This window comes from Rhyacophila brunnea, unplaced genomic scaffold (genome assembly GCF_057557595.1).
Source record: "Rhyacophila brunnea isolate RB1 unplaced genomic scaffold, BYU_Rbru_1.0 scaffold_24, whole genome shotgun sequence".
In the NCBI taxonomy this organism is placed as follows: Eukaryota; Metazoa; Arthropoda; class Insecta; order Trichoptera; family Rhyacophilidae; genus Rhyacophila; species Rhyacophila brunnea.
Genome location: NW_028232904.1, coordinates 7,054,048 through 7,080,887, shown reverse-complemented (window position 1 = coordinate 7,080,887; position 26,840 = coordinate 7,054,048). Strand labels below are relative to the sequence as shown.

The following is a 26,840-nucleotide window of genomic DNA, read 5'->3' as shown; positions in this document are numbered from 1 at the left end:
ATGTTTGTTTACAACGATATCTACGTTTATTGACAGCGTTAAGGTTAGGTAGTTTCCCAGTAAAGCTCTGCGTAATTTGCATTTTTTAACCATTTGTTGCGAAGATACGTGTTCATTCTCGAGATTGATTAGAAAATATATTGTAAATTTTCAGTTATAACCGTGAATTATGTCGATGAAAAGGTTTCTAAAAGGGTAGGTGGTAGTGCGCATGCGCAGTCGGTTCGCGCCACCGCTACAACAGGCTGGGACTGGCTGCCAGATGTTCCGAAAAGCTCACCTGCAACGGTTGTTTGCGTGCGTACTTTTGCCTCCTATGTGCCGGATAGACTTTATCAATTGGGTTTTGAATTCGTTATACACGGCTAAAATTTCAAGAAATGCCTTGAATACTTGTTAAATTTCGATATTGATTAGTTTTCTTCTCATTTATGGTTATTTCTGGGCGTCCCGACAGCTGCGAGTCTCTCGCATACATAACAAGCGGCGCAGCGGCGGACATTTTATTTCTAGTTCTCGACAATGTAGCGACCGCCTTTCAGAAAATCTTATGTGCGGATCCGCGGCAGAGGAGCGAAATCAGTCTGATATCGGACCACCATCGATAAAAGTGAGTTGATATTTATTGTCTCATCGCATTTGTCGCGCATTTTACATATCTCTTTCCTCAGCTCTCGCAGTTCGAGTCGTTTTTTCACAACCGTAGACACGATGCTCCGTGCAGTTTTTACCAGTAAAATGACGTAAGCACATCTCATTATCAACGTTTTGTCTATTTAACATCGGAAAATATGCATTCGATCATCCGTTTCCCGACATTTGTGAAAAGTTTTCACGCGGCGTAGCCGTAACGTGCAGCTCGCGTTTCCAACCTATACGCCGAAATTATGGATCGAATACTACCTGCACGAGTCAAATTTTGGCGATGTGTCCTGCCGCATTCGTCCGTCGATATCTGGGGCCGATTTTAATTGGTATTTTTTATTGATTTCATAAGAAATGCCTCGCGGCATCAAAAGGGCGGCCTCGGTGGAGATCAGGCAGATGGACAGCACCGTCAACAAGTACGGCGTGCCCATCATCAAGAGGGTGGTCCACGGGTCCCCCGACACCAATTTCACCAAGCCTCCCGTCCAGCCCGCGACCTTCGCCGAGGAGGTCAGCCCCAGTCATGCGGTAGGCTATCATCTGGTCGACCATGTCTACGGAGTCACGCCGCAGCATCAGATCATGCGGGAGGCGCCCCTCGTACCGCCGAAGACATCGGAGGTTCGTAATCGATTCACATTTTCAAGGCTTATTTTCATAATTGCTCAATCTGTTCTAAAATTCATAATTTCCTGCTAAATTCGATACATTGTTTTTTCTCTGAATATATTTATCTGTGACCTGATTTGTATGATTTAAAACTTACCTACCTACATAACTAGTTCTATAGTGCTTTTGTTTGTTATTAATTAATTCGATTTTGTGTTTCTTATATGAATAGTTTTGAGTGATGGGCAAATAATGACAACATTTACATGGTCATCTATCGTATTTTTATTGTAAGAGGTTTATTATTTATTTTTGTAATCTGAAAACTGGTAAGATAATACTGATGTATTTTTTTCTTGTGTTGCACAGTTGATAAAATATTATCAAGTATAACTAATAATTTATTTAAAATACTAGAAATGCATTTTTGTACTTGTGGCACATTAATCCTTTGGCCCTACTTCAATCAGGAAGTTATATGACAATTCTTCACGAGAATCCATTTGAATAAGGAGTGGACAATATCATGAGCAACCATGTTAGCCTATAGTTGTCGTCCTCCTTGTTGAGGTTCGTGTGCTTTAGTTATCCTACTCCATTCATGTCTGAAATTCTAATAGTTATTTGTTCGCTCCGATGATTCAGTGACCTTCTGGACCCACAATGTTTCACCGACTGTTTTCCCGTGACAATCAACCATGATTGTTGTTCTTAATACTGAAAATCAAATAGGACTTCGGTAAATGTGCCGCAGCTGCCGTTATGAGATTTTATAACTTTCGTTTTAGACCAAACCTAACCTACCGCAACCTAATATAATCGAAAAGCCTATGCGCCGACGGAAAAGGGTATTTATTATAATTGTTTTCGTAAAAAAAAATCATAAAACCTCATGTTACCAATTTCATTATTGCAAGAAAAAGAGGCGTGATGGCATCACAGAATCACCCATCCTCAAAAATAAAATGAATGTTTTCTTTTGCCTCTGCTGGCTATCGAAGCGAAGACCTTCCGCATGCTGAACAATTGGTGCTGACCGTATAAGTCATCGACCCTGGTACAGAATGGAATATTGATATTGTGCAGGGAATTTCAATTAGTACATGAAATTATAAGTTGGTCGCTCGGTGATTGAATATTTTATTCAATCTTATTTTTAGATACTCCTTATCAATATTATCAACAAACACATTTTACTTATATGCATCCACATGGGCTGTCAATATGACATTGTAGGTTAAATTCGGTTCACTGCATTCATTAATTCTTGCTATTGCTCTTGCTGGCTATGAAGGTATTAGGTCATCATCAATCGACTGCTGGATGTAGGCCTCTGCAAGCTGATTCCATTCTTCTTAGTCCTGTGAATTGTGTTACCACAGACTTCAGCAAACTATCTGGGTACCACTGGAAGATTAGATTTATCCAGCTATTATTCATTCCTCGAGTCATGATTTTGTTTCCATTTATGGTTTTTAACAAACTATTAGATTGCATGGCTTTGTTTGTTCCCAGGGAACACAAAAATGAGGAAAGTGAAGGTACAATTCTAGAAATATGGGATAACCATAAATATGTGTTTGAAAGTAATTATTATATTCAATACTTATATCTGTATCATGCGTTATAATTTGTCACATTCAATATTGGAGACTTTGTATTTCTTCCGTTTAATGGCCTGACTGTCATAAACCCAAACTGCATTCTAAGTTTTGGTCTATGGCGACTGGGTTTTGCATTTCTATCTTATTAATTTATTGTTCTGTGTTTGTCTAATATCCAATCGTGTTATGGCCAATTTCAATAATCACATTCGCTCCTTAGATGTGTGAACATCATATTAACAAACCTTTTTTTTTACAAGAAGGAAAGGTTGTTGGCAATTCGCCCAACACATTGTGTCCTTGCACCGTATTAAACACACATTGATGGAATCGAAATGCATCTTTTGCCCGGACACCAGATTAAACCCGCAGCCTCAGGGACAGTCACTTTACCAACTAGATAACCGTGGTTTGGATATATTTGGTATTGGACATGACGTGGGCATCTATAAAATGCAAATTCAAGCCATTTGGCTTTCTTTATCGATCGATTAAAATTATTGCTAAATCGAGTGTTGAAAATTTACACAATAATCTTAATTCACAACATTATGCAAGTCCAGTGATTTCAATGTTGCAAAATTTTCATTGATGGCACAACCTGCCAATTGTACTTGAATTTGGTAAGATTTTTGTGTTAATTCAATTGTTTTTTTTTCTTTTTTTACAATTTGAGTGCCAAAGTGTTTTAAGTCCAAATTGTGTACATAGGTATGCTTCATTGACAGATTATCATATTAATCATCATTACCGCTCCACATGGAGCATATGGGCTATCACAATGCGGAAGGTCTCGAAAGTGTTTTTTTTTTATAAGAATTGGTTCCTAGTCATTAATTACTTGATCCCAATTTGGTGAAGGGTGGCATGAAAGAGTAGGGAAGGAAAAACATTGACTGGACTGGCCTGATGTGACTGATTGTGATGATTTCCGACTTACATTGGATCTGACATTTTCGGTAGTATTGACTTATGTGTTTTTAATAGTTATCTTATAAATCGGGAATATCAGTTGTTTGTTCACATAAGCTGCAGAACTAACCTTCCGCTAGTAATACCAATTGGATGGGCAATAATTGTGTTCAACCAAATCGCTTGGGACATAGATATATTCTACCGGCTGATATTTTTTATGAGGAAGAATTTAGGTGTAGTTGTAAACCAGCCAACTGCATTAGGGCAAATTGTTCAGGAAATAGAAAAAACTTAATAATTTAACTATCGAGCGGAATTTAACAATCACAACAAAATACATACATCTGGTCTATTGGTATTTTTGTGGAGGAAATATTGGTTTTAGGTAGGCATTATTTATGTACACCCACGATGTCAGAGCGGTAGAATATACATTTCATAACTGCACTTTTTACTACACTGATACGCCTCTGCCTGATTACCTCGCATAAAATTAGATCAAATGATATTCACTTGTATTAATGCAAATGTAGTCATAAATAAATAAATAGTTAATATATGAAAATAAAATATTTTTAAAATAAGTATATCATCTTCATCTTAGAGCCGGAGTGCAAGTAAGCTTATAATGTCGTGGATTCCAGGTGTGAATTCCAGGTCTGGCAAATTCGCATGTATGAACCCAATAGATTAAGCAAGTGGCTAACATCTATTTCTCACAACAACAAAAATCTGTTCATATGAACCATCACTCTGTAAGCCCATGACTCATACGATCAAATGTGGTGATTTAATGTAATGAAATTTAATAATCTAGGTGGTTTCATTTTGGAGGGAACCTCATCGTGAGGCTGTCAATATCCACATCGAACTGTAAAGCCAATGAAAAAAAATATATATATCCCTGTGATGGGGTGGTGCTAGTGTGCCCATATCTGGGGCCGTGGGTGTGGGTTTGAATCCTGCACAAGGTTAATGATCCAGATAATGTGGGTGAATTTATTTTGTATTTTTTTTTTGAAACCTCTGCATGTGAAAAATCAGTTAATATAACTTTAATTCTGTGGAGGCCAATATACCTACTCTGTTTAGAAGAGAAAATTGTAATTTACTTTTTTATTTTAATTATTACTTCATGATTAAATTTTATCGGCATCAGTTTTTTTTAGTAATATCAGTGAGTGAAAATTTTGTCTTATTGATTTATGTTAATAAAACAGCAATTTTTTTTTTTGTACTTCCACTAATAAAATAAGTACAAAAAAATGAGTTTTATTAATATAAATCAATAATACAATGCAGTTCCACTATGTATTGACAGTTAACACAATAAAAGAAACTTTAGTCATAAAGGGAATAACAAAACACTTGTTAAATATTTTATTTTTAGAAACTTCGTCTTTTTATACAATACTAAAACCAGTTTTGTCTTGTCACATCACATTGGTGAGTGGTACCATTTTCTCCCAACCCTCATGAGTCTTTCAGCCAAGAAATAACAGTAGAAAAAAAAACGAAAATTTCGTTTTAATATTTGACCCTATTTTTATCCAGGAGGTACCTTCCGATTGTTACACACTAGATAGGAATAAATCAAGCATTAAATGAGTCCTTTACAATTTATTACGCTTGTGTGTATTAATTTTCACATACTGCACATGCATGTCCTTTCTTCCCTAGTGTGTACCTCAAAGGACTCATTTTTGCAACCCTCACGGTTTGCCACCGGCCCCCCTCGCCCCCTACTTCATCTAACTGCATTGGCAATCTTTCTTCCCCTTCTTAGCTAAGATGCTTCCTGGTTTGTAATTAAATGAAACATAGTGTACACATACAGTCGCAAAGTGTACCACAAATGGGATTGTCTATTCGTTATTTTGTAATTATAGTGCACTATTTTCACATGAAGAATTATTGTCAATTTTTTAAGTGTTTCGCATGGACACCCAGCCTTATGTCAAAACTATTTCATTCATGATTTAAATTAATTATAGTACCATATCCATTGTATAACTGTTAACATTGAGTCACTGTTACAAATTTAGTACCTACTAAAAATAATATTTTGGCAAAGCAAATCTATCAGAAAAATCTTCCATACAATTTCATTGAAACTTCAAAATACAACATCTCTTGAAGAGCGTACATCAGTGAAACGGCAAATAATTTTCAATAGGTGGAATGAAATTTCGCACTTGTTGCCAATCGGAGAGAGGTAGTAGAGATGTGAGCACGTCAATTTGTTTTGTGGCGCCTGAGGAATATATTCTTAAATCATCTGAAGATTACTAAAATACGTCACGCATGTACTCGAAAAAGAAAACATGTCAATGAATATACTATTATTACTAATATAACAATAAACATAACATTAAATGGACCCATGTTGAATTTTTATGACATTATGTTTTGTTCCGCACGCATAGTCACGATCTTTTTAGACCATGCCCCAGCTGAAGTATAGCCTTAACACCAGATCTTGTGTGAACAATACGGATAGTCCAACCTAACCTGTTCTCCATAGTATTCAGTTTATAGACGCATGTTTTCTGTGTACATATTTTACAATATAGTCCTAATTTCTCTTTGATTACCAGTTAAATTTGTATTTAAAAGGTTTAACTGAAAGTAAAATAAGTTGAATATTTGGCCAGATTTAACATTATCCAATCAATCCTCAATTAATGCAGATAATTGAGGTTCTACTTTGCCGAAATCCTGTTTGCTCGTGACCTAAACAAAAACCAAACCAAAAACAAACCAATACCATTGAGTACGCATTCGGCACGCTTATATCTCCGCACTATGCGTCAGAGTAAAAAAGAATTTCTACGGCTGAATTAACGATTTTTTCTATACATAGCCGGTAAATTTGGATTTGACTGATTACATTCATTTAAAAACTGCGAGCATGTGTTGCTGAAATTTATCGTTTTTGTGGTAATTATTTTTAGTTAGTCCATAGTTAAAATAAAATCGAGGTTCTACTGTGCGTTATACACAAGAAATATGGCTTCATTTTGCCGAAAAATAGGCACTCTCTATAATATAATATCATTACTCTGAGCGTTTCGTCTATAATTTTTTTAATGTATGTTCAATAAATAAACTGCTGCATTATTCAATAAAATATAATTTGATATAAAAAATGCAGTAATACATAATTATTGTTTGCGGCAGGAGTTTATGGAATATACCTGAGAATATCCTATCGAAATATTTAATCTGTTTTAACATTGACAAAGCAAAATTTATGCTGAGAAAATTTATAAATAGATAACCCATACCCCCCCTGAGATTTCAGAATATTGTCTATTATGCATTATTATTTAGTGCATCATTCTTTACAACTAACAAGAAGTTTGAACTGAACAATACCTAACCCATCAACCCCTCAGTTATGGACTCATTCAATGGATGTCATTGCCCTCAATATTTTTTTTATTCATGGCAAAAGTGTTGTACAAATTCCTGTGACCATCATTGTATTTTTACCTCCAGTATAATGTTGTGTGCACAAGTAGTGTGGCAGCTGACATATATTGTAATACACACACCATTCCATGCGGCATACACACAAAGGTGTGTGTGTGTGTGTGTCATACCATTTTCCAGTTTCTGATGCACACTCATGCATTACTAACTGTTCACCCTACTCATTCATATTAACTTACTTTGTACAGGGTTCACTGGTTTGTAGAAAGGACACTATAAATAATTATTATTTTATATATCGAGGAATTTTTTATTTTGCGAATTTTAAAGGTTTTTTTTATATTTATTTTTTAAATTTTCTTCAGTCTAATGCAGCAGTGACAAACCTTTTTTGCTTATGTGTCAAAAAACTAAAAAAAAATTCATAATGATGGGCGGTCTCAACAGTTAATATGGGGGGGTATAAACTTGGAACAGTGTTATATACTGTCAACAAAATCTTCTTGGCTACGTGTTAAAACTGAACCAGGGCTCGAAATGGACCGGAGCGCACCGGAGTGCCGTTCCTGTTCGTGAAATCGGTAAAATTATCGCTCCGTCTCGTGGAAAAAGTTAATTGACCGTCTGAGCTAGATAGGTAATTTAATAGAAAATCTAACACACTTATTTTTATGAAATACACATAAAATTCGATAACTATGTAAATATCTTCAGAAATCTGTCAAGCGCTCCGGTTCGTAAACTTTTCCATTTCGAACGCTGAACTAACAAGCTCCTCCCATTTTTAACCGCACTTAGATTGAAGCGCCTTCCGATTAGCGACGAGTTGTCCACTGTGAACGAACTATTAGACTCCTCCTATTTAGTCGACGACAGCGACTTCCGGCTTGTGCCTAAATCTTCTTGTTGGACAGTAGCTATGTATCAGCAATCCAATCCCGTGATAATGAAAATATTTTAATAATGATTAAAAAAATCACATAATATACATTTATTGGGTATACAAGCAAAAATATTTGCAAGTGCCATAGGTTCCCCACAGCTGATATAGAATAGGAGTATACGTTTTATAAATTATATAAGCATAATATATACTGTATTAGCCAAATTTCAATGTAACCCTGTAGTTGAAATTCCATAAACAAGGCATACTTACTCCAAAGAGCTTTTAAATGATATCACAGCGAAAATGAGCACAAATACACTATTAGTACTAACGTCTAAATTAGCTGTTAGTCGTTTTGCATTGCAGATTCAGTTGATCATTTTGGTCATCATCGGCTCATCAACCCAATACAGGTTGTGGCCGCCTTGGTATTGAGGATGTTGTGTCTCTTTCACACAGTCTAATCACCGCAGTCTTTGTCTTCCAGGCCTCCTTCTCTAGTAGGGTGATAATAGAAGTGAAACAATCACAAACACCCAGGCTTTGATAAAATCACATTAGATATTTTGAGACCTCACTGGGAATCGGACCTGGAACCTCCTATCTGGAATATGAGGGCCGCTTAACGTTGAATGCATATAAGTAGGTAGGTCGCTAAAATCACAATATTCAGATGAACACTGACAAAAATCATAATATCTAATGCTATAAAATAATTAAGAAAGCTACCTAAGACGGCAGTGGCATGTTTCAATACGCCAACTTAAAAATATTATTTTTGTGGCTTATGAATTACTAAATCATAAATGTGTAATATGTAAGGTTCTCCTTCAAAGCCTAGTTGTTAATAAATTTATTACTTACCCAGTTTCTTAAATAAGACTTGCAATAGTGCATATGGCAACACTTGATAATAACAAAACAATAAAATTCTGTAATTTGACAAAAAAAATGTTTATTTATATTTGATTCACCATGTCAGACTCTGTTTATCTAGATGTACTATGCTTCCATACAATGGTATAATTTTAATCTTTCCTATTGATAAGACCAGTTGTTTTGATAATTTTAATATTATTATACTCTTGTATGGCACTATCAAATATTATTAAAAAGAATTGATTAGTTGCCTAAACAAGTACACTTAATGAATTCTGAATTTTTTTCTCAAATCCCGCGAAAATGTTAGTTGTGGAAGGTACAGGGTTTGAATGCTTGTTAATTGGGTCAACCGATTTGCATAAAAAAAATCCCTCGATATTCCGTCATTATATTTAACATGCCATTTCTGTGACAAGATACGTGTATGTACATCCCGTTTTTCCGCTGATTGGTTGTTAATCATTCCCATTGAGACAGGGCCGGGATCTTTTGAAATGGGAGAGAAATAAACTTATACAAACTCTGCAGAGAATGTTTGTTTCTCACTGTAGTGGCGTTACCTGTCAATTTTTAGTGGAATGACATTAAATAAAATGAAACTCTTTGCACACATTGTTAACAGTCACGGCCCGTTTATATCTGCCTCAATAAGTAGATATTCTTAACTAGTTCAAATATTTAGTCTTAAAGTTGTGAACAGTAATTAAATATATCGTCTCTGTTCTGGCAGAACACACTAACTGGAGAATACTAGTTTTGAGTATTTGACTTTGAAGTTGTTAAAATGTTTGAAATGGTCTATCATGTGAGTTTATCAAGTAATTGTAAAAAGGATGACTTTAAAATAAAGACTTTATGTATTAAGAAGGTTTCCAGACGGTAAAGTTTTAAATAAGGAACATTTTGGTATAACTAACTCAATATGTCATTTTTTCGAATTAGTGTCTTCTGAGAACAGTGACGATATATTCTAAATGAATTCTCTGTCAATATCCAATTAATTTTAAATCCAAGAATTCCATTGGTTCTTTACCCATCTACTTGCATAAATTATAAATAAAGAACTGTCAGTTGTATATTTACTATAAGTTACATAGTGCCTGAAGATGCTGAAAGGTGAATCCCGGTATACTAAAAACTATTCACATGCAGTAACTATAATAAATTAAGAACAATATAATAAAAGGGATCAACAAAATATTTGCAGGAACACTTTCAATATCTCAGTTCCATTGTAAAGATTTCTCACAGCCCTCACTTTTGTCAAAAATCCTCTGTGGCCTGGTCACCCCAACTTTTCGCATCTTTGTCTGAGTAAATAACCCCCCATTTTATTGCAAGGAGGCAGCCACACCAACACACTCACGCGGGTTGCATGCTTGGCGAGTTGTCTTGCGATTGGGGTTGCCCTCGCACAATGCTGTAAGTCTTGCTAAGGCTTCTCACTACGCACACACTCACACCCTGGACAATAATTTCTCCCTTTCTTTTTATAAACCTATGACAACTTGCGCCATATAATAAAGTGTGAGTGATTCTTGAAGGAAAAAAATGCCAGGTGTGCACATTTTGTAACTAGGCATTGTGATGCAATTTCTTATTGGGGGTTTTTTTTGACTTGAGTGCATTTATAACAGTAATAGTATTTGGAAATTTTGGAATGGCTATTGTATATTATTATTATGGTTTATTATATTCGAATCGAAAAAATTTAATAATTACAATTTGTTTTCATTATGTAAAAACCAATATTTATTTATTTATTTGTGGTATTGGCTGATACACTATATTGAAAATACACAGAGAATGGAAGACATAAAAATCTGTGACCATAACGCACCCCCAGTAAAATACTGTAGTAAGTCAAAAATTGGCATTTTGCAGGAGAGCCATTTGAAGTTTCAAATATTCTTTGTAAATACAGGAAAAGTCTGAATGTAAAAATTATTACTCATTTTTATGGAAAAACATGATCTATTTTCAACTGTATTCATCATTTTTCTCTAAAACATATACAAACGGAGATATTTGAATATTACTGAGTTACGACTGTATTTTATTAGGATATTTGACAATTTCATGGTAAAATTTGAATCAACTCAATACTTTCTATGTAAATTTCCCTACCATCACTCTAATAATTTCAACTAATTTGTTGGGCACTGTAAAGGAAGGTTTTCAAAATATTAAGTTATGGTACAATCTTTAAAGATTTATTGAAAAAAAAAGAAAAATACAATTATTAGTTCAAAACAACAAAAAAATACTTAATTATTTAATTTAATGGGAAAATAAATTTTTTACATACGATTTTTAATTTTTAAACATCACTTGGAAGAGAAGCAAAAATCATAATAAAATTCACGATGTTTAGCGGTGCAGAGGAAAGCAAATCCTTCTTTTTAATTGTCGTTATTTTTGGCCACTCTTGATATGCTTTGGATATATTGAGACCATCCATTGGTAACGGTTTGCCTATTTGCTGTTGTCGAACATTCAATTTCCTACATTCTTCATGATAACTGGTTTTAAAAAAAAATAATGTATGGATAGTCTCTGTCTACTTTTATAACTTTAATCTTCTGCCACAAAACTTTTTCTCCATTTTCATCCGTGTTGTAATTTTTACCGATTTCATCTGCTAGTTTTTTCATGTTGAGAAAATTATTTGTCGTCATGGGTTTAACTATGTATGGTTGTCCTGTTTTCTTACTTGTTTGTACAATGGTAATCATTTGGCTGGGCACAAATATTGGTCCACTTTTTAGAGCCCTGGTCTTCAGCTGCTCAATTGTAGAATGGACGATATCGCCTTCATTTTGTTTATGCCCGGTGCCCAAAAACTTATGAGAGATCGTTGTATTTTTTTGTGAATTCCCGGTGGCATATAAATACATTGCAGCAATGTATTTATTTTTATTCTTCCCGGCACAATTGTCACTGTAAAAAATAAAATGCTCATTGTGGTGATATTTTTTACATGCATTGTAATCGAGTACACAGCTACCAATTTTATTGGATCCTCATGCAGCTTGACTCTCGTCCCACATGTATCAGTTTGCAATATTTTCAGTGATATTATAGACTATACGATTGTACATTGCCAAACTTTCGTTTATAATAGAAAGTTGACACATTTCCGCAAGGAAGCGGTAAAACAGCCTGCAAATCATATACAGCTACATTAATGACGCTATTTTGGCCATTAGTTCGGGACTCTGCTACGTCTTTGATCTTTTCATCCCTTGCCTCTTTTTTCCAGGTTGATGTGTCTCATATTTTTCTTGAAGTTGTTTTTTTTCATCTGGTGGTGAAGAATTATTGTATAGGTCGCATTCAACGCACAAATCTTTTTTTAGGCTTAAAGAAGCCAATATTAAATTCGTCATTAAATATAGATGCGTATAATAGTGTTCTTTTCCAAATGGCATATTGCTGTCAGCTTGTTGTTTTTTGTATAACCGATACATTTCAGCAATTGTTAATTTACCATCTAAATACAATTTGGACGTCTGTGCACGCAAATAATGTTACTCGATCACTGGGAAAGACTTAATGTGAGCTCTTATATCATTTTTTTAAACATCACTAATTTTTTTGTGACTTTTGTGATCTCTTTGTTCTGGAATTGGCGTTCCGGAAAGAAGATCTCTTGTTTTCCATGCAGTGGAGCAGTACCTTTCACTCACCCCAAATGTGTTGATAAAGTATTTTTTGCATACTTCTTGTACTCGTATTTTACTTCCATTTAATTGTTGATAACAAAAATTGTTGCCTCTGCTGCTTCCAGTTTTTTTTGTTTGAATACTTTGGAACAATAATATCCATGCAATTAGTGAGAAAATTACGCTGTATCTCAAGATTTTCCTGTAGTAACAGAGTTACAACAGTATTTTTTTGAAACGTATTGTTTTAGTTTTTTAGAAAGCTTCTTGTAAAATACTGTCGTAACTTAGTTACAACACTATTTTATTATCTATTCAACAGTTTTCGGAAAGTAATGTACTGTATTAAGTGCTTTCTCTCCGACACTATTTGAGTTTGAGATACGATAGTATTTTATTAAAATAGCAAAAAAAAATACGAATCCAACCACATCCATAACTCGAAAACGCCCATTTCAGACTTACGACAGTATTTTACTGGGGGTGCGATAATATTACACATAGTTGAAAAATGAAAAGCAATAGGTATCAAAATGGTGCGGTCAAATATGTCTTTGTAGGTGTCAATATATTCATCTTTGAGAGGTGAGATTGACCATAATCGATTAATTAAAATTGTCTATGCCTGCGGCTCTCAAACTTTTCAAAAATGTATTTAACAAAAATGTTACAGAATAGTTAATTATAGATAATAACAAAGCGTATCGACAAACACCCGCCCTTAAACATTTTCTTCAATCCACTCTAGAAACTCTGAAATAGTGGCAACTGTGCAAATAAAAGCATTACTTTTGGATGGTAATATTAGATATTTTACTTTATATTGCACAACTTATCCGTGTTCCAGCAGTCATTTGAAAACCACTTATCTATGCAGTAGTTGGTCGGTGTAGCTTTTAACTAGCACTCACTTTCGGGTTCAAATCCCAGCGACAATAATTGACATAGTATCAGTTTGTTTGGTTTACTCGCCTTTTAAGGCAAAATAATGATTGATTTGTGTCCGTCCACCACTATTCGACCGTGACAGAATTTTTAAAATATCAATTTTAAGTTTCATAAATACTTATTTATTTAGTAAATAAGTAATTCCGACTCATTTGTCTGCATAAGTTTGCTAGACCACTGGATAGGGGAGTGATCCTTAACATCAAATGAGGACTTCTGGAATACAGTGGACAGAAAAAAGTTTCCATTTTTAAAAGCGGCATATAAGATAATATCATTTTTCGGTTCCACATACCTTTCCGAATCATTGTTTTCAAACATGATTTTAATTAAATCAAAATATAGATCTTGACTCAATGATGAGCATCCTTATAATTGTTTACTAACAGGCGTATCGTCATACCCATAATTATGAGGCAATTACAAATGAAATACAATGCCAAAGATTCATACTGACTTTGAGATTGATAGATACTATAATTTTTATATAATGTTTACTTTGTATGTATGAGGCAACCATGGCGTTTATTCATTTTACAGAATATAAACAGTAATTTTTTAAATTATTTTTTGTGTAATATTTGCAATTATAACTGCTTTGAAAAAATAGGTGGTGTCAGTCACGTTAGGCACGATTAGGTTAAGTTAGCGAACGAACGTTGTCACGACGAGGTCGCTTCGGCCGTCGATGACGGACAAGAGCGCCGCTTAAAGCATGACATGGGCCCCGCCTGCATAGTGCACTTTACGTCCCACTCTCGCCGGTTCGGCGGCGTGCGTATTATAACGATATTATATTGATATGTCAATGGTATTTATCATAATAATATATGATGGATGAAACGCCGATATTTTTAAATGTGTTCTAGGATTCAAAAAAGTTGGGAACCCCTGCATTAAAACTATACCTCGGTTGAGGCACGGTCTAAAATGCGCGGATTGCGGGTCGCTGGTGCAAATGATGCATGCCAAACGAAATATAATTTGTCATATAAATCCAAAATGCGTCAATTTAATGTTCTGTTTATTGATCTATTAGTAACAATAATAATATATTCATTCACATATTTTCTTTTTTAAAGTAAATGGGTAACGTTTTTAGTCATCTTTACACGATTTAAGAATTAATACCCCCGTCGCCATCACAAAACAAATTGACGTATTGACACCTCGACATTCTCTCTCCGAACGGCAGCGAGTCCAAAATTTCGTCGCGCCTATAGTTGAAAATTATTTGCCGTTTCACTGATGTATCACCTTAACCCAATTGACTTATAAAGTATAAAAAGGAGGCATAATTGTCACGTAGCTTTAAAACTTGCTGCTGCTGTTTCTACTAGAAAATTTAATGAGATTCTTCGTCTCTATCTGCAATTTGTATTATTAGTTCAGTGGTGACAAATAAGTACGACTGTCAATGTTTAGTGTGCACTATTTATGTCAGATCTTAGCAGCTTACCGCCACTGGTGGATAGCATAGTAAATAATATTCATTACCTTCAATTTTATTTCTTTCTCTTCCAGACTGTCAAGAGAAGACTTAACATGAGCGGCAGTGACAGCAATGGAAGATCATCTAGAACCCCTCCAATAGTCCCGCTCAAAGCCGATTTCAAAAATCCAAAACAGAAGAGATCGACTAAATCTCATTCGGCTTCCTTTAGATCGTCTACCCCTATTAAGAAATATACCGAAAGATCCAGGTTGGTAACTTCTCTTTCGAATATATTGTGACCATACAAAATGCTTCCAAACATATCACTATATCATTACATGAACTACATCCATACCTTGTATTTTGATTAATTATATTATGTGTATCAAATCAAGTTTTCATTATGTGAGATGTTCGCAATCATTACAAGATTTAAAACACACCAGGATTTTATAAAAAATAATTGCTGTCAAGTGATATATTGTAAAAAAAAAAAATAGGAGCAGTTTTTACACAGTGGTCGAGTCTGTCTTCTTTAAGCTGGCTGCTTCAGCATCCATCTCGTTCCCTCCCATTGAAAACTTGCAACAGTTGAACGTGATGGCACAATGCTTTTCGTGTGATGTGTACGCCAGTTTATAGAATACAGACTACCTTATTATGCGTTAAGTTTAAAAGGGGAAAATGGACCAACTTCCTTATTTAATTTGTAGTCAATTTATTATGAGTACTATGTAACAACTTTATGTGTTTATTTTGTTTTCTTTCCAGCCGGTTCGATACTTCACTTAGTTTGTTGACGAAAAAGTTCGTTCACCTATTGCAAACTTCTCCGGACGGAGTGATGGACTTGAATGTGGCATCGGAGAAATTGGAAGTTCAGAAGAGGCGGATATATGACATCACCAATGTTTTGGAAGGCATTGGCATCTTGGAGAAGAAATCTAAAAATAACATTCAGTGGAAAAATGGTAGGGAATATGTTAAAACGTAACGTAACAATCCCATAATTATGTTTTGCCCAATTGCTGCACAAATAAGTCATGGCCAAAGACATTAAAGACAACCTCCTCTAGAAGACAAGAGCCTAAGCCTTAAATTGTGTTCGAACTGAGGGGCGGATGTGGTCGTTTTATTATTAAAAAGTCATTTAGAATTGCAGATTCTTTGCAAATAGAAACTTTGCACTGTCAGTCCCATTTGCAAAAATACCAATCGTTACACAATGTTGGTTTCACTCAATTCCGTCAAGTGGAGGTTATGTTAATATATTTTTAAGAGGAATAGTTGGCCGCTATAGAGCGGCTGCCTGTACAAATGCGATGGTTCGGTATCTTGTTTTTTCAATGTGTATCTGACCCAATGCAAGGTTGGGTGAATGGCTAACAACAATTTCTCAAAAAAAGGCAATTTCCACAAATTATTGAATGTACGGATAATGAAATTTGAAATTGTTGTGAAACGATGTTATCGCATTTTTAATTGCTGCATACGTTGACCATTTAAGACAAGAAACGTTCACATTATAATGGAAAAAAAATAATTGCTTGTGACAGACTTAGGAAAGAAGTTAATTACTATTCACTCCTAAGCGGAGCATAGGGCCTCCATGGAATGGAGGTTATATTATCAAGACTTGCAAATAATGGTTGTTAACCGTTTTACCAACCCTTTGGGTCCTTACACTGGATCAAACTCATCGAAAAGGTAACATGCACTTTTGCCCCGCTGCTAGCCTGTGATCCACGCCTAGATACATAACATACTTGCATCGACAGGCAGTGAAATATAGTGAACCATCATTTAAATATATCGTACGCTCATAATGTTGAATCTCATGATTAGCACTAGTGCATGTTTTGAATACATATTATATATTTTTACATATTATATAAATACATATTTGAGACGTTAGAGCATATTTGAGACATTAGTGCATATTTTAGGGCTTTTGCATTTATAATTTTAGTTTTTTTAATTATTTTATCTAAATATAACTTAATTAGGTAGGTAGATAGTTTAGATCCACTTGCATTTTTTTCATGGTATCCACGAACTGTGGATTTATCAAAGTCAACTCGAGCACCTATATTTAAATTTTGCCCAATCACCTCTGTGGACGTTGAGAGGTCGTTTCCGCATATAAACAAAATACTGACCGATTTGCAGAAAAATTTTATGTCTAAACACACAAAAAAATTTTACTTATTTTTTTCAGACAAAAAAACAGCAAATAATATTTAGGCATAGTTAGTGTGTCGTTTTTGTTTTTTTAAGTGGTGTTTAGTTTACATTGCATTTCTTATTTAATTATTTTTACTTAAAACAAACTAAAACTTAAACAAACTTTTTGAAAATTGTAATTGATTATCTTTATATTGAGTATTTGTGTTTTTTTGTTATTGTATTATATTGATTAAGATTATTAATTTATTAGTAATATTAGATGATGTGAGTATTTACAATTTTTAACTGCATATTCCTTCGGTTTTAGTGCATATTTTAATGATTTTAAGTGCATATAATCATGTTTTTTGTTGCATATAAATCCGCTTCCTACTCATAATAGTGCAGTTTTGACTGTTGCTTTAACTTAATAAATGCCTAAGTTAATGAGTCAATTTTTTTCATCAGACACCAAGGAAGAAACCAGTAAAGTCGCCAAGACGAGACAGTTGAACCGGCACTTGCAGAAGTTGAAGTTGCAAGAGACTAACCTGGACACGGCATTAAGTTTAGCCACCCGCGACCTGCGGCATCTCTCCCAGGACAAGCGGTTCGCCTACATTACTTACTCCGACCTTAAGAACATCTCCGAGTTCAAAGATCAGACTGTCATACCCATCAAGGCTCCTCCTGAAACGCAATTGAGTGTAAGTGATATAGTTCTTCTTTTTTTATGCTATATTGGCCACCTCAAATAGACTCCTCGATGCAGGTCGGTCGGAAAACTGTAGTAGCACTTGACATATCAGTCATCGGCCAATGCGCCATAATACAAAGTATACAATGATTTTACAAATTAAAGTAAACAAAGATACAATTAATGGTCTTATTGCACCGTCCTCTAGTGGAAGTCAGCCACCATCAGGGCAATATCTGCCACACTAAACGGTGCTGTGGATCTTAAGTCATGAAATGCGTCGTCGTTCTGTGCTACACTTACCATTGATCTTTCCATAATAACAAATTGGGGAATGCTGTACTCTTGTCCTCTTATAATGTAGCCGATGTACTCTAGATAGTTTTGATGCTACGCAAAACTTCTGGTTCATTTCGCATTCGTTCGAGGACATCAATATTTGTCAACTGGTAAATCCAAGGAATTTTGAAAACACTTCTTAACAGCCGCATCTCGAAAGCCTCAACTCTCCTTGACATCTAGTTTAACGTCCGTTACAAAATTTGTAACGGACATTGATTGCTAAAGGGCATCTCATTTTGAGAAAGTCACTACTCCTTGCTATCCTGAGACTGGTCCCATTTCTCATTGATCCATGTATATTTATGGTCAGTCATACATTCAATTAGACTACTGTTAATAACAAGAAATACACATGACATACAGATGTTGTATGTCATGAGAAATTTGAATATGGGTGGATTGTAAGGGTGATGGGCATAATATGTATTTTAATGAATCTATTTTCACACAATTGTTGCTTTTCTAGGTACCTGCCCCCTACAAAAACAAATATGTGATACTCATGAAGGCGGAGGTAGGCGAAATAGAAGTGTACCTCTGTCCCAAAGGCTCCCCGCCCACCACCCCCCTCAACCGTCCCCTGGATCCTCTCCTGGAAGACAACAAATCCCTTCTCACCCCGCTGTTCGCCGATCTCGAGCAGCAGAATAAGATGCTGAGTCCCCTCCGGCCCATCCGGTCGCCCTACTCCGTAAAGCTCAGCCCTAAAATGATGAATGTCCTGAAGAAGAAGATCATTGTCGGCGCGGCTCAGCGGAATCTGTCGGCTACCCTGGCGAGGTCTGACGGTTCCGACAAGTGGCATCCGCCCCAGCAGACGGTGACACAGCCCACTCTGGCGGTGGTGCACACGGAGAACAAGACTGAAAAGGTGTCCATGCTGAGGCCCGAGGACATCAAGCGGGAACCCCTCGCTGAGATGCCTCAATCGGATATCGGCGAAGTCTGTAGGCTGCGGAGCGCTTTCATATCTGACAGCGACGACTTTGGACCGATGGGAGGTGATAAGTTTCAATTCCAAACCGAAGATCAGCATTCGTCCGGTAATTAATTTTCCTTCTCTCATTCTAAATGTTCACGAGCTAGAATGTCTGTTCTCTCGTGGCGATACTCCCATCTTTCTTTCTATACTGGGTCAGATAATTCACAGTACAAACCGACGTGATGTCATTTCGCATATCAATATGACCCTCGGAAGGCCAAGTCCCACTAACATGATTTTCATATCACAGTAATCTAGTCGTTTGGCATTTTTTATCAATTAATTTCCATTTATGTAAAATATAGTTGAATGTATCTAGTCAAATGTCAACTTTGCACGGACAATGACTAATTTATTTTAATTATGTTTCTTTAATTACTTCTGGTGTGGACAATTCGTAATACAGTGTGTTCGCCCGTTTATAAAAGGTCTCTTCACAATTAAAATGATACTACACTCTTCAAGATGCAAATTTATCCAAGAATGCAGTGTTCTTTAATGATAGTCGCATAAAAAAATCTACGTTTGATACTCTACATAGGGATGTTTCTGGAATTCTCTCAAGAGGAATGAAAAAATATATGCCTGGCTAGACCTCTAACTGTGACCTGTGGTGTTATTTTCTCACATCACAGTCAGAGTTCTAGCTTGGAGTATATTGCAAACGCCATCCGGAAGATAATCTACATCCAGATAAAGGTATTCATTCATAGGTAATAATTTTGATTTTATGTCTATTGCTTTCTAACATCTTTCACAACTGCTGCTTATTAGTCATTATTAACGTGATATGTAATAATTTGTACATTTACGAATATTACCGTGTTGTGTATTTCACGTGTTACGAATGCCACATGTAAATAATCATTGGTGTCTATTAAGTTTATATTAAATTTTACTACTTTTTAATTCTAACATCCTAACATCATGTTTGCACTCTAACTTAACACAATCAAAATATTAAAATATTCTCTAAATTTCAATTGAACCACTGAACATATAAAATTATTCGATGTAATATAAAATTAGTTTCAATTTCATGTTGCATTAGTATGTAATGTAATTTTTGTCATTATTTTGTTGAAAATATTAAATTTTTAAATCATTTTAAAATGCAAAGAAGTGTGTACAGTAATACGCGAACTCGTTACGCGGTTTTTGATTTTTCGCTCGGTAACACTTCAGACCCAGTTCCACTGGAAAAGCAATTAATTGCAAGTTTGATAGAAGGTCTCAGCGCAATTGAAAACGGCTTAAGAATTTTAGTAAACATGGAATAAAGAACGCATTATAGCTACAAAGCAAGGAATAAAAGAAATAGCTTTCTATGAAGAAATTCTGCGTGAAAAAAAGAAGGCATTGTGTTTGACGAATTTGTTGGATTTCATGAAGCCATTGACATCGAAATAACTTTTTTTACGTATTTAACTCATTTATTTTCTTAATATTTTGTACATATTAATATGTACAAGGAACTGCAATTTTATTAAATATTTTTCTTCTAAACCAGTGTTTTTGTTAGTCCTTGGTACCAATCAAACAAAAATTTATATGCAAAGCTGGGCACCGACTTGTGTGAATTCGACTTGAGCGATTATCGCCAGACCCACCTATCGCGTTACTTCGGGGTTTTACTGTACATGGTTCAACTTTTATAGAGGATATGGCAATAATGCTGTTCTCTGTGTGATAGAAAAGCGTCTTAGTAATTTTTTTTGCTTTCGGTTTCGTTGCTGGAAGTCTTGAATCCATACAGTAATGACTGCAAACTATATATAAATATAAACTGCTTAATTTTTACATGTATCCGTGAATTGCGTGACATTCTCATTATTTATTGAAGCGAGTCAAACATACTAAAATGCGTTATTAACGAATTGCATGATGCATTCTTCTTAACTTTTTAATAGTCATTTCCAGATAACATAATATTAATGTCGGTGTTTATAACACGCCTGCACCCTTATGGACATATTGTGATGAAGAGATAATCCCCACATTACTTATTTACATGACTATTTCACCTATTATCAAATGTTCACAAAATTGTGTTTTAACATCGGGCAAGGTTCCAGTTTTGTTGATAAGTTCTCGTAAAACGTGGCTTTGGGTTATTGGATATTTTGCTTATGCCATACTGCCCCATTAAGTTAAATAGAAGTAGTTCAAATTAGATCATCAAAATAACAAAGAATTTAACGATTGACACTTCGAATCGGCTGTGAAATAATTTGATATTTCTGTGTTTTTGTTATGCCAATTACGACAGGCAACATTAATTAATCAACACCATCAAGTAATTTGTATAGGGCATGGGTAGCCTAATCAAACCTGTTACCTTTTATAGTTTTTATTTTCTTTTCATTCAAGACATTCTTCATTTAATATGATATAATATGATGTAATTTGGAACAGGCTCATAAACACATATACCTACTTGAAAAATCTTGCGATGGGATGGGATTCGAACCAACATTTATCACATTCCAGACAAGAGCTTTACCAAAGTACTCACTGTACGGTGTACACACTGATATTTCCTAACAACTTTGTAACTTTCAATCTATGATCAATTTCAATCGTTTTGTTATTTTAAATCAAGGCAACGATTGTCACTATAAATTGACCCAATTTGAAAAACACCTAGGTTTAATATTACAAATATCAGCATGGATAGCGTCTTGGATCGGTATCTTAATTGGTAATGTTTGCCTGGAACGCAATAAAAGTGGATTTGATCGCCATTTAGTCTCAAGATTTTTTCTGCAGATGTTCCGATTTTTTTTGCCATGCCACGTTTGAATTTTCTGATGACTATTCGAAATTCGATTAGGTAAACAGTAAGAAAATGTCTCCGCATATGCTCCCTTGGTGGGTCAGTATTTTGGTCTGATTCTAAAATAAAACAATGTCTGGTAAGTATGATGCTTTGGTTTTGGTGTGGACTTGCAATATTTTGGCGGCGGTGTCAGTCAGGGCTGGTGCGAGAGTTGGACCCCGTGTCGGGCTGCACTCGCTAGTGTCAGTGTTTCATCAGTGGCCGGCTGTAGCACCATGGGATTCAGCTCACGCCTCACTCTTTGTATGCTTCTCTTCATCACAAATCACCACCTAACCTAACCAGTCTCTTAACAACCAACCATCCATATTAAACAATGCTGTTACCACCACCTAAACAAACTAATATTAATAATTATAAGAATGTTTCCTTCGCCTAGGTGAGCATGGTATTGTTACGATCATGACTCATGATCCTTTGAAATGTATGCAATAAAATTTATTAAAAGTCTGAATGTTTTCATGCTTTGAGTAAAATAGGTGTAATTATGTCGACTGTATTTCACCTGAAAAGTTCCATATTATGAATTGTGCAAGATTTTATGATTTTTTCAAACGGCAAGTTATTCAAGGGTTTATCTGATGCCAGCGCTCCATTGGCGAGCCAAAAGTCCGAGGACAACAAATCGTCCGATTTGCCTATGCTCTGCTGCGGATCAACGAACTAATAAAAAAGTCGAGCTGTCAAAAGTTGCGATTATCGTAATGTCTTCTGATAATCCTATTATTTTTTGTTATTTATATATAGATTTACATAACATAATATAGCAGTTAAAGCAACACAAGTTTTACGTTTTCTTTTATGATTTACATAAATACAAATAAAAAAATTATTAATAAATCTCTCATTTTCTAATGTGTAAATTAACAAATTAATCGATGAAAATGTTTAAAACAATTGCAAATTTTTTTTCGGTCCGAATGATCGCGTATTATTGTCAAATTGATTTTGCATAGTGATCGACGGACGAAGTCTGGCAACTCGGAGAGTAAAACATCAAACATGTTTGAAATCCAACGAGCCTGGTCTGCGGATTAAAAAGTCCGCAGATTTGGGGTGCTCCATGCGAAAAAAAAAGCCCGAAGACTGTAAATCGTCTTGCGTGCGAATGGAGCGCCGGCTTGATGTCACATCAGGCATGTGGTCTTTATTTCTTGCTGTTTTGATGCTAGAAACACATTACGTTATGAGGTCATGAGATATTTAATAATAAAAACCGGACAACCTACAAAAACATTGTCAATTACCTGTCATTTACGCTGTCACTAAAATCAAGTATACATTAGAGCGTGTGACTCTAGAAAGAATAAATAAAGTTCTATATGCATGAGGGGACCACCTTACTGTGGTGGTTCTCATGATTTGGCAGATTTTGGTAACTGACCCTATTTGGCTCGAATGTGCTACGTGATGAAATTAATCTGTCTGATAACATTTTAAGTAATGAGTATAACAACATTGCACACTTTTTGTTGGGCGTACTTTACCGTGAGCTCATTCATGTGACTTGATCGTGATGTGTTTCTAGCATTAGTTTCTATGTCAGTTTACTCCACTTTTGTGCTGGGATTATCTCATTAACATATTGACTGCTGACTAGATAATTACTTATTAATTACCTCATTTATAACCTCAATAGCATGCTAATTATATCTAGTGGCCACCTACTAATAATACATAATTAAAATTAATTAATTTGGGGTCTGTCTGTTTCACGTTTTGAATTTTTAATTATTTATATAATATTATGTTTATCAATGCAAATTCTTTTTGCTCTCTTTTTTGTGAATATCCCAGGACAAAAGATTATGGAGGTAACTGCATAGTATTGCCAAATTATTAAATTGATAATCGTCGCAGTTTAAAAATTTTATTATGTCGCTTTTACGAGCGCATTCAGTCTGAGCTCACCTGCGCCTTTACAATATAAAACCTCATTGCCCGTAAACGGTTCCGCTGCAATGGACCAGCCAATAGGTGATGGGAAATGTCAAAAATTATATACATTTTTAAATTACATTATAAGTTGCAACTCAATGGTTATAATAGATTTGACATGATATTGTAAATTCAAAATAAAACTTTTGTCCAAGTTTCTAATAGAAAATGCTTGAAATATCATATGTACAATTTATTGCATTTTCTTACATTAGCTCCAAATTGGATGATAACTATTAGATCCACCAGTGGAAATTGTCCGCTGAGTGAGGGCGCCACATACTAGCATTTGACATTCAAATGTCCGTGATCGTAATAACCGAGTTCGACTGTACTTATACGTGTTAAATGTAATTTTTTATGTAATGCTATTTGGATAATTTGTTTAATTTTATGCATACTGATACCATTGACAGATTTAAGTTTTTTACTATTCCTTTTTTGCCAACCAGATTTTGCCTTTCGACATGCTGACGTTGCTGAAAGGCGAAACCTGTTTCGCAGAAAATTACTCCCAATGGAATAGTACAAATTCAATTCGAATTTGTTGCAGTTTGCCATTAATTTTGAATAGAAGATTGTCCCTTAAATCTTGTTCACGGTACAGTCACTTTCCACTTTGTAATATGAAATGGTTAACTCCCAGCGAGCCCTGTTTTTATCGGATCGGTGTTGTGCATTCCAGATGTCCTCGCGCACGACGATATCTTCGCACCTTTCCTGTCGCTGGAGCCGCCGCTCACCGAAAACGATTACATATTCTCGCTGGACACCGAGGAAGGCATATCGGATCTCTTCGATTTCGACCTAGTGTTATAAAACAATATTGACTCTGCACTCAGTGAGAGATCAAGTGTTCGCATCAAGAGACCGGGCGTCTCGTTGTGAAAATTGACTTTTCAATCGATGATTTTAGTCTTTTAATAATAAACAGATTGGTGGGTTCGCACCCAAAGATTCCATGTGAAATTCTTTACGCAATCAAGATATGCCGTGACAAACGTTCAGTTAATAATATCTGTATATATATTTTGTTTTGTTCTTACATTCACATGGCGTTTGGAAAGTTTTTGTATATTATGCAGGAAAAGGGAGTGAATATGAGGAATGTTTATTTATATATTTTTTTTAGCTGTTCCATTTGTGTGACGCTGATCCTGTTTGCTCTTGTAATATTCTTTTTAAAAAAATTAACTACATTTCTGATGTGAACAGTATTGCGTCGATTGCCAAGCAACATTGCGGATGGCAATAATGTTGCGTGTATCGTGGCAATCTCTGTGTGCGAGCCCGCTAAGGAAAATGTACAAAACTATCACATTAGTTGGAATGTAATTTATATATCTATATTTGATACTCGATAAGTAGGTACAGTTGCATGTTATTTATATTTTGCCAATATTTTCTACATTTCCCAGCGTATACGGATTATAAGCTGTTACAATTAAATTTTGAATTGCTTTTACAGCTAGCTAAAAAATTTGAGATATTGATAATAATTAATAATGATTGCTATTTTTCATACATAACTTATTTGAATTGGAGTGTTTTTGAATGCTCAAACCGCATGGTTAATTTTTCCGTATAAGAAAATTACCATCAAATAATTAAATCTTTGTGATTATATTTTTACGCGTGTACAAATTATTTATATAAATATTCCACGGTAAGGATGGGAATCTATCACGGGAAATTTTGTCACATATCATTGACTGATATGACTATGGATTTGTTCCTCTCGTCTTGAAGGCGTGCGTGGTAATGGGAAATTTTATTGCGTAAATAACAATTTTTTATGTTTTGTGTTCGAAAGTTTTATAATTTTATTGGAAATTTCGTAAAAATTTCAATTTCTATCACTTGCAATTGCAATTTAAAACGCAATATTTTAAAATTATGTTTCTATATCCCCAAGAAATCTATTTCTCCGAAGCAGGAATAGTCTGCTTCAAACATTATTGAATTATGTATTAATTAAGTACATTTAATTTCATATCAAAATTATGCCCTGAATGTATTGACCAAATTATTCCAGACTTCTGAGTGATGGAAGAATAAGTCATCTTTAAACTTGTTACACAAAAGATTGTGAATGATTCCATTTCAATCGACTCGAGCATTCTTGCTTGAATCTAATGTATTATAATGTCAGCCGTAAGCAACAGTTTATGTATTTATTTTTTTTATACTAACTGTTCCATAATATCTCCTTTCACATAATGTTCATATTCAAATTACATACTTACATTAAGATAGATAACAGCCCTAATTTCATGTTTTCACTGATTTCCTGATGTCAAATATCAGTACTGAACCCCAGGATTGCAATTCCTCTGAACAACTGATCAAATACAGTATTTTTTATGGCATCAATCGTCCTATGTGACAGTCGTTTCCGAGTCGAACTGGTGTTGTAATTTGGCCATATGATAACTGACAAATTTCATACTCTCACAATATTAATAAAACTGCATTGGAACATAATTTTTTTGCTTCAGACAATAATTGTGAACATTCCATGTTCGTGATTTTGAACATTTGTGCAAATACATATCAAGTAATATCGTAAAAAATTTGCAATGGGCTATGTGATGGTTTCTACCAGCAATTATGCATTGTACTCTCCAACAAGAAGATTTAGGCAAAAGCTGGAAGGCGCTGTTGTCGGCTAAATGGGAGGAGATTGTTAGTTTATAATGGAATTGCGGTTAAAAATGGGAGGAGCTTGTAGTTCACAGTTTTAACACGTAGCCAAGAAGATGTTCGAGTATAAAACTATACTTTGGCCGGTGATTTAATGTATTGGGTGTCCTATTTATACCTCTGGATTTAATCAAGACTTGGTACCG

The 26,840-nt window shown here is 35.0% G+C and overlaps 1 protein-coding gene across 1 annotated transcript; it reads left to right on the top strand.

Annotated features, from left to right (window-relative positions):
- The first annotated feature begins 215 nt into the window (after positions 1–215).
- E2f1 (E2F transcription factor 1) lies at positions 216–26,468 on the top strand. Its single transcript, XM_085950972.1, has 7 exons — positions 216–610; positions 998–1,269; positions 15,117–15,295; positions 15,799–15,998; positions 17,662–17,900; positions 18,699–19,275; positions 24,677–26,468. Exons 2-7 carry the CDS (start codon positions 1,000–1,002, stop codon positions 24,808–24,810), a joined length of 1,599 nt encoding a protein of 532 aa, XP_085807098.1. The 5' UTR covers positions 216–610; positions 998–999; the 3' UTR covers positions 24,811–26,468.
- Positions 26,469–26,840: the final 372 nt, after the last annotated feature.

Coding starts and splice junctions, on each gene's coding strand:
- E2f1 (XM_085950972.1), top strand. CDS start 1,000: ATGCCTCGCGGCATCAAAAGGGCGGCCTCGGTGGAGATCAGGCAGATG. Junction 15,296..15,798: donor AAATATACCGAAAGATCCAG/GTTGGTAACTTC, acceptor TTTTCTTTCCAG/CCGGTTCGATACTTCACTTA. Junction 19,276..24,676: donor CGAAGATCAGCATTCGTCCG/GTAATTAATTTT, acceptor TGTGCATTCCAG/ATGTCCTCGCGCACGACGAT.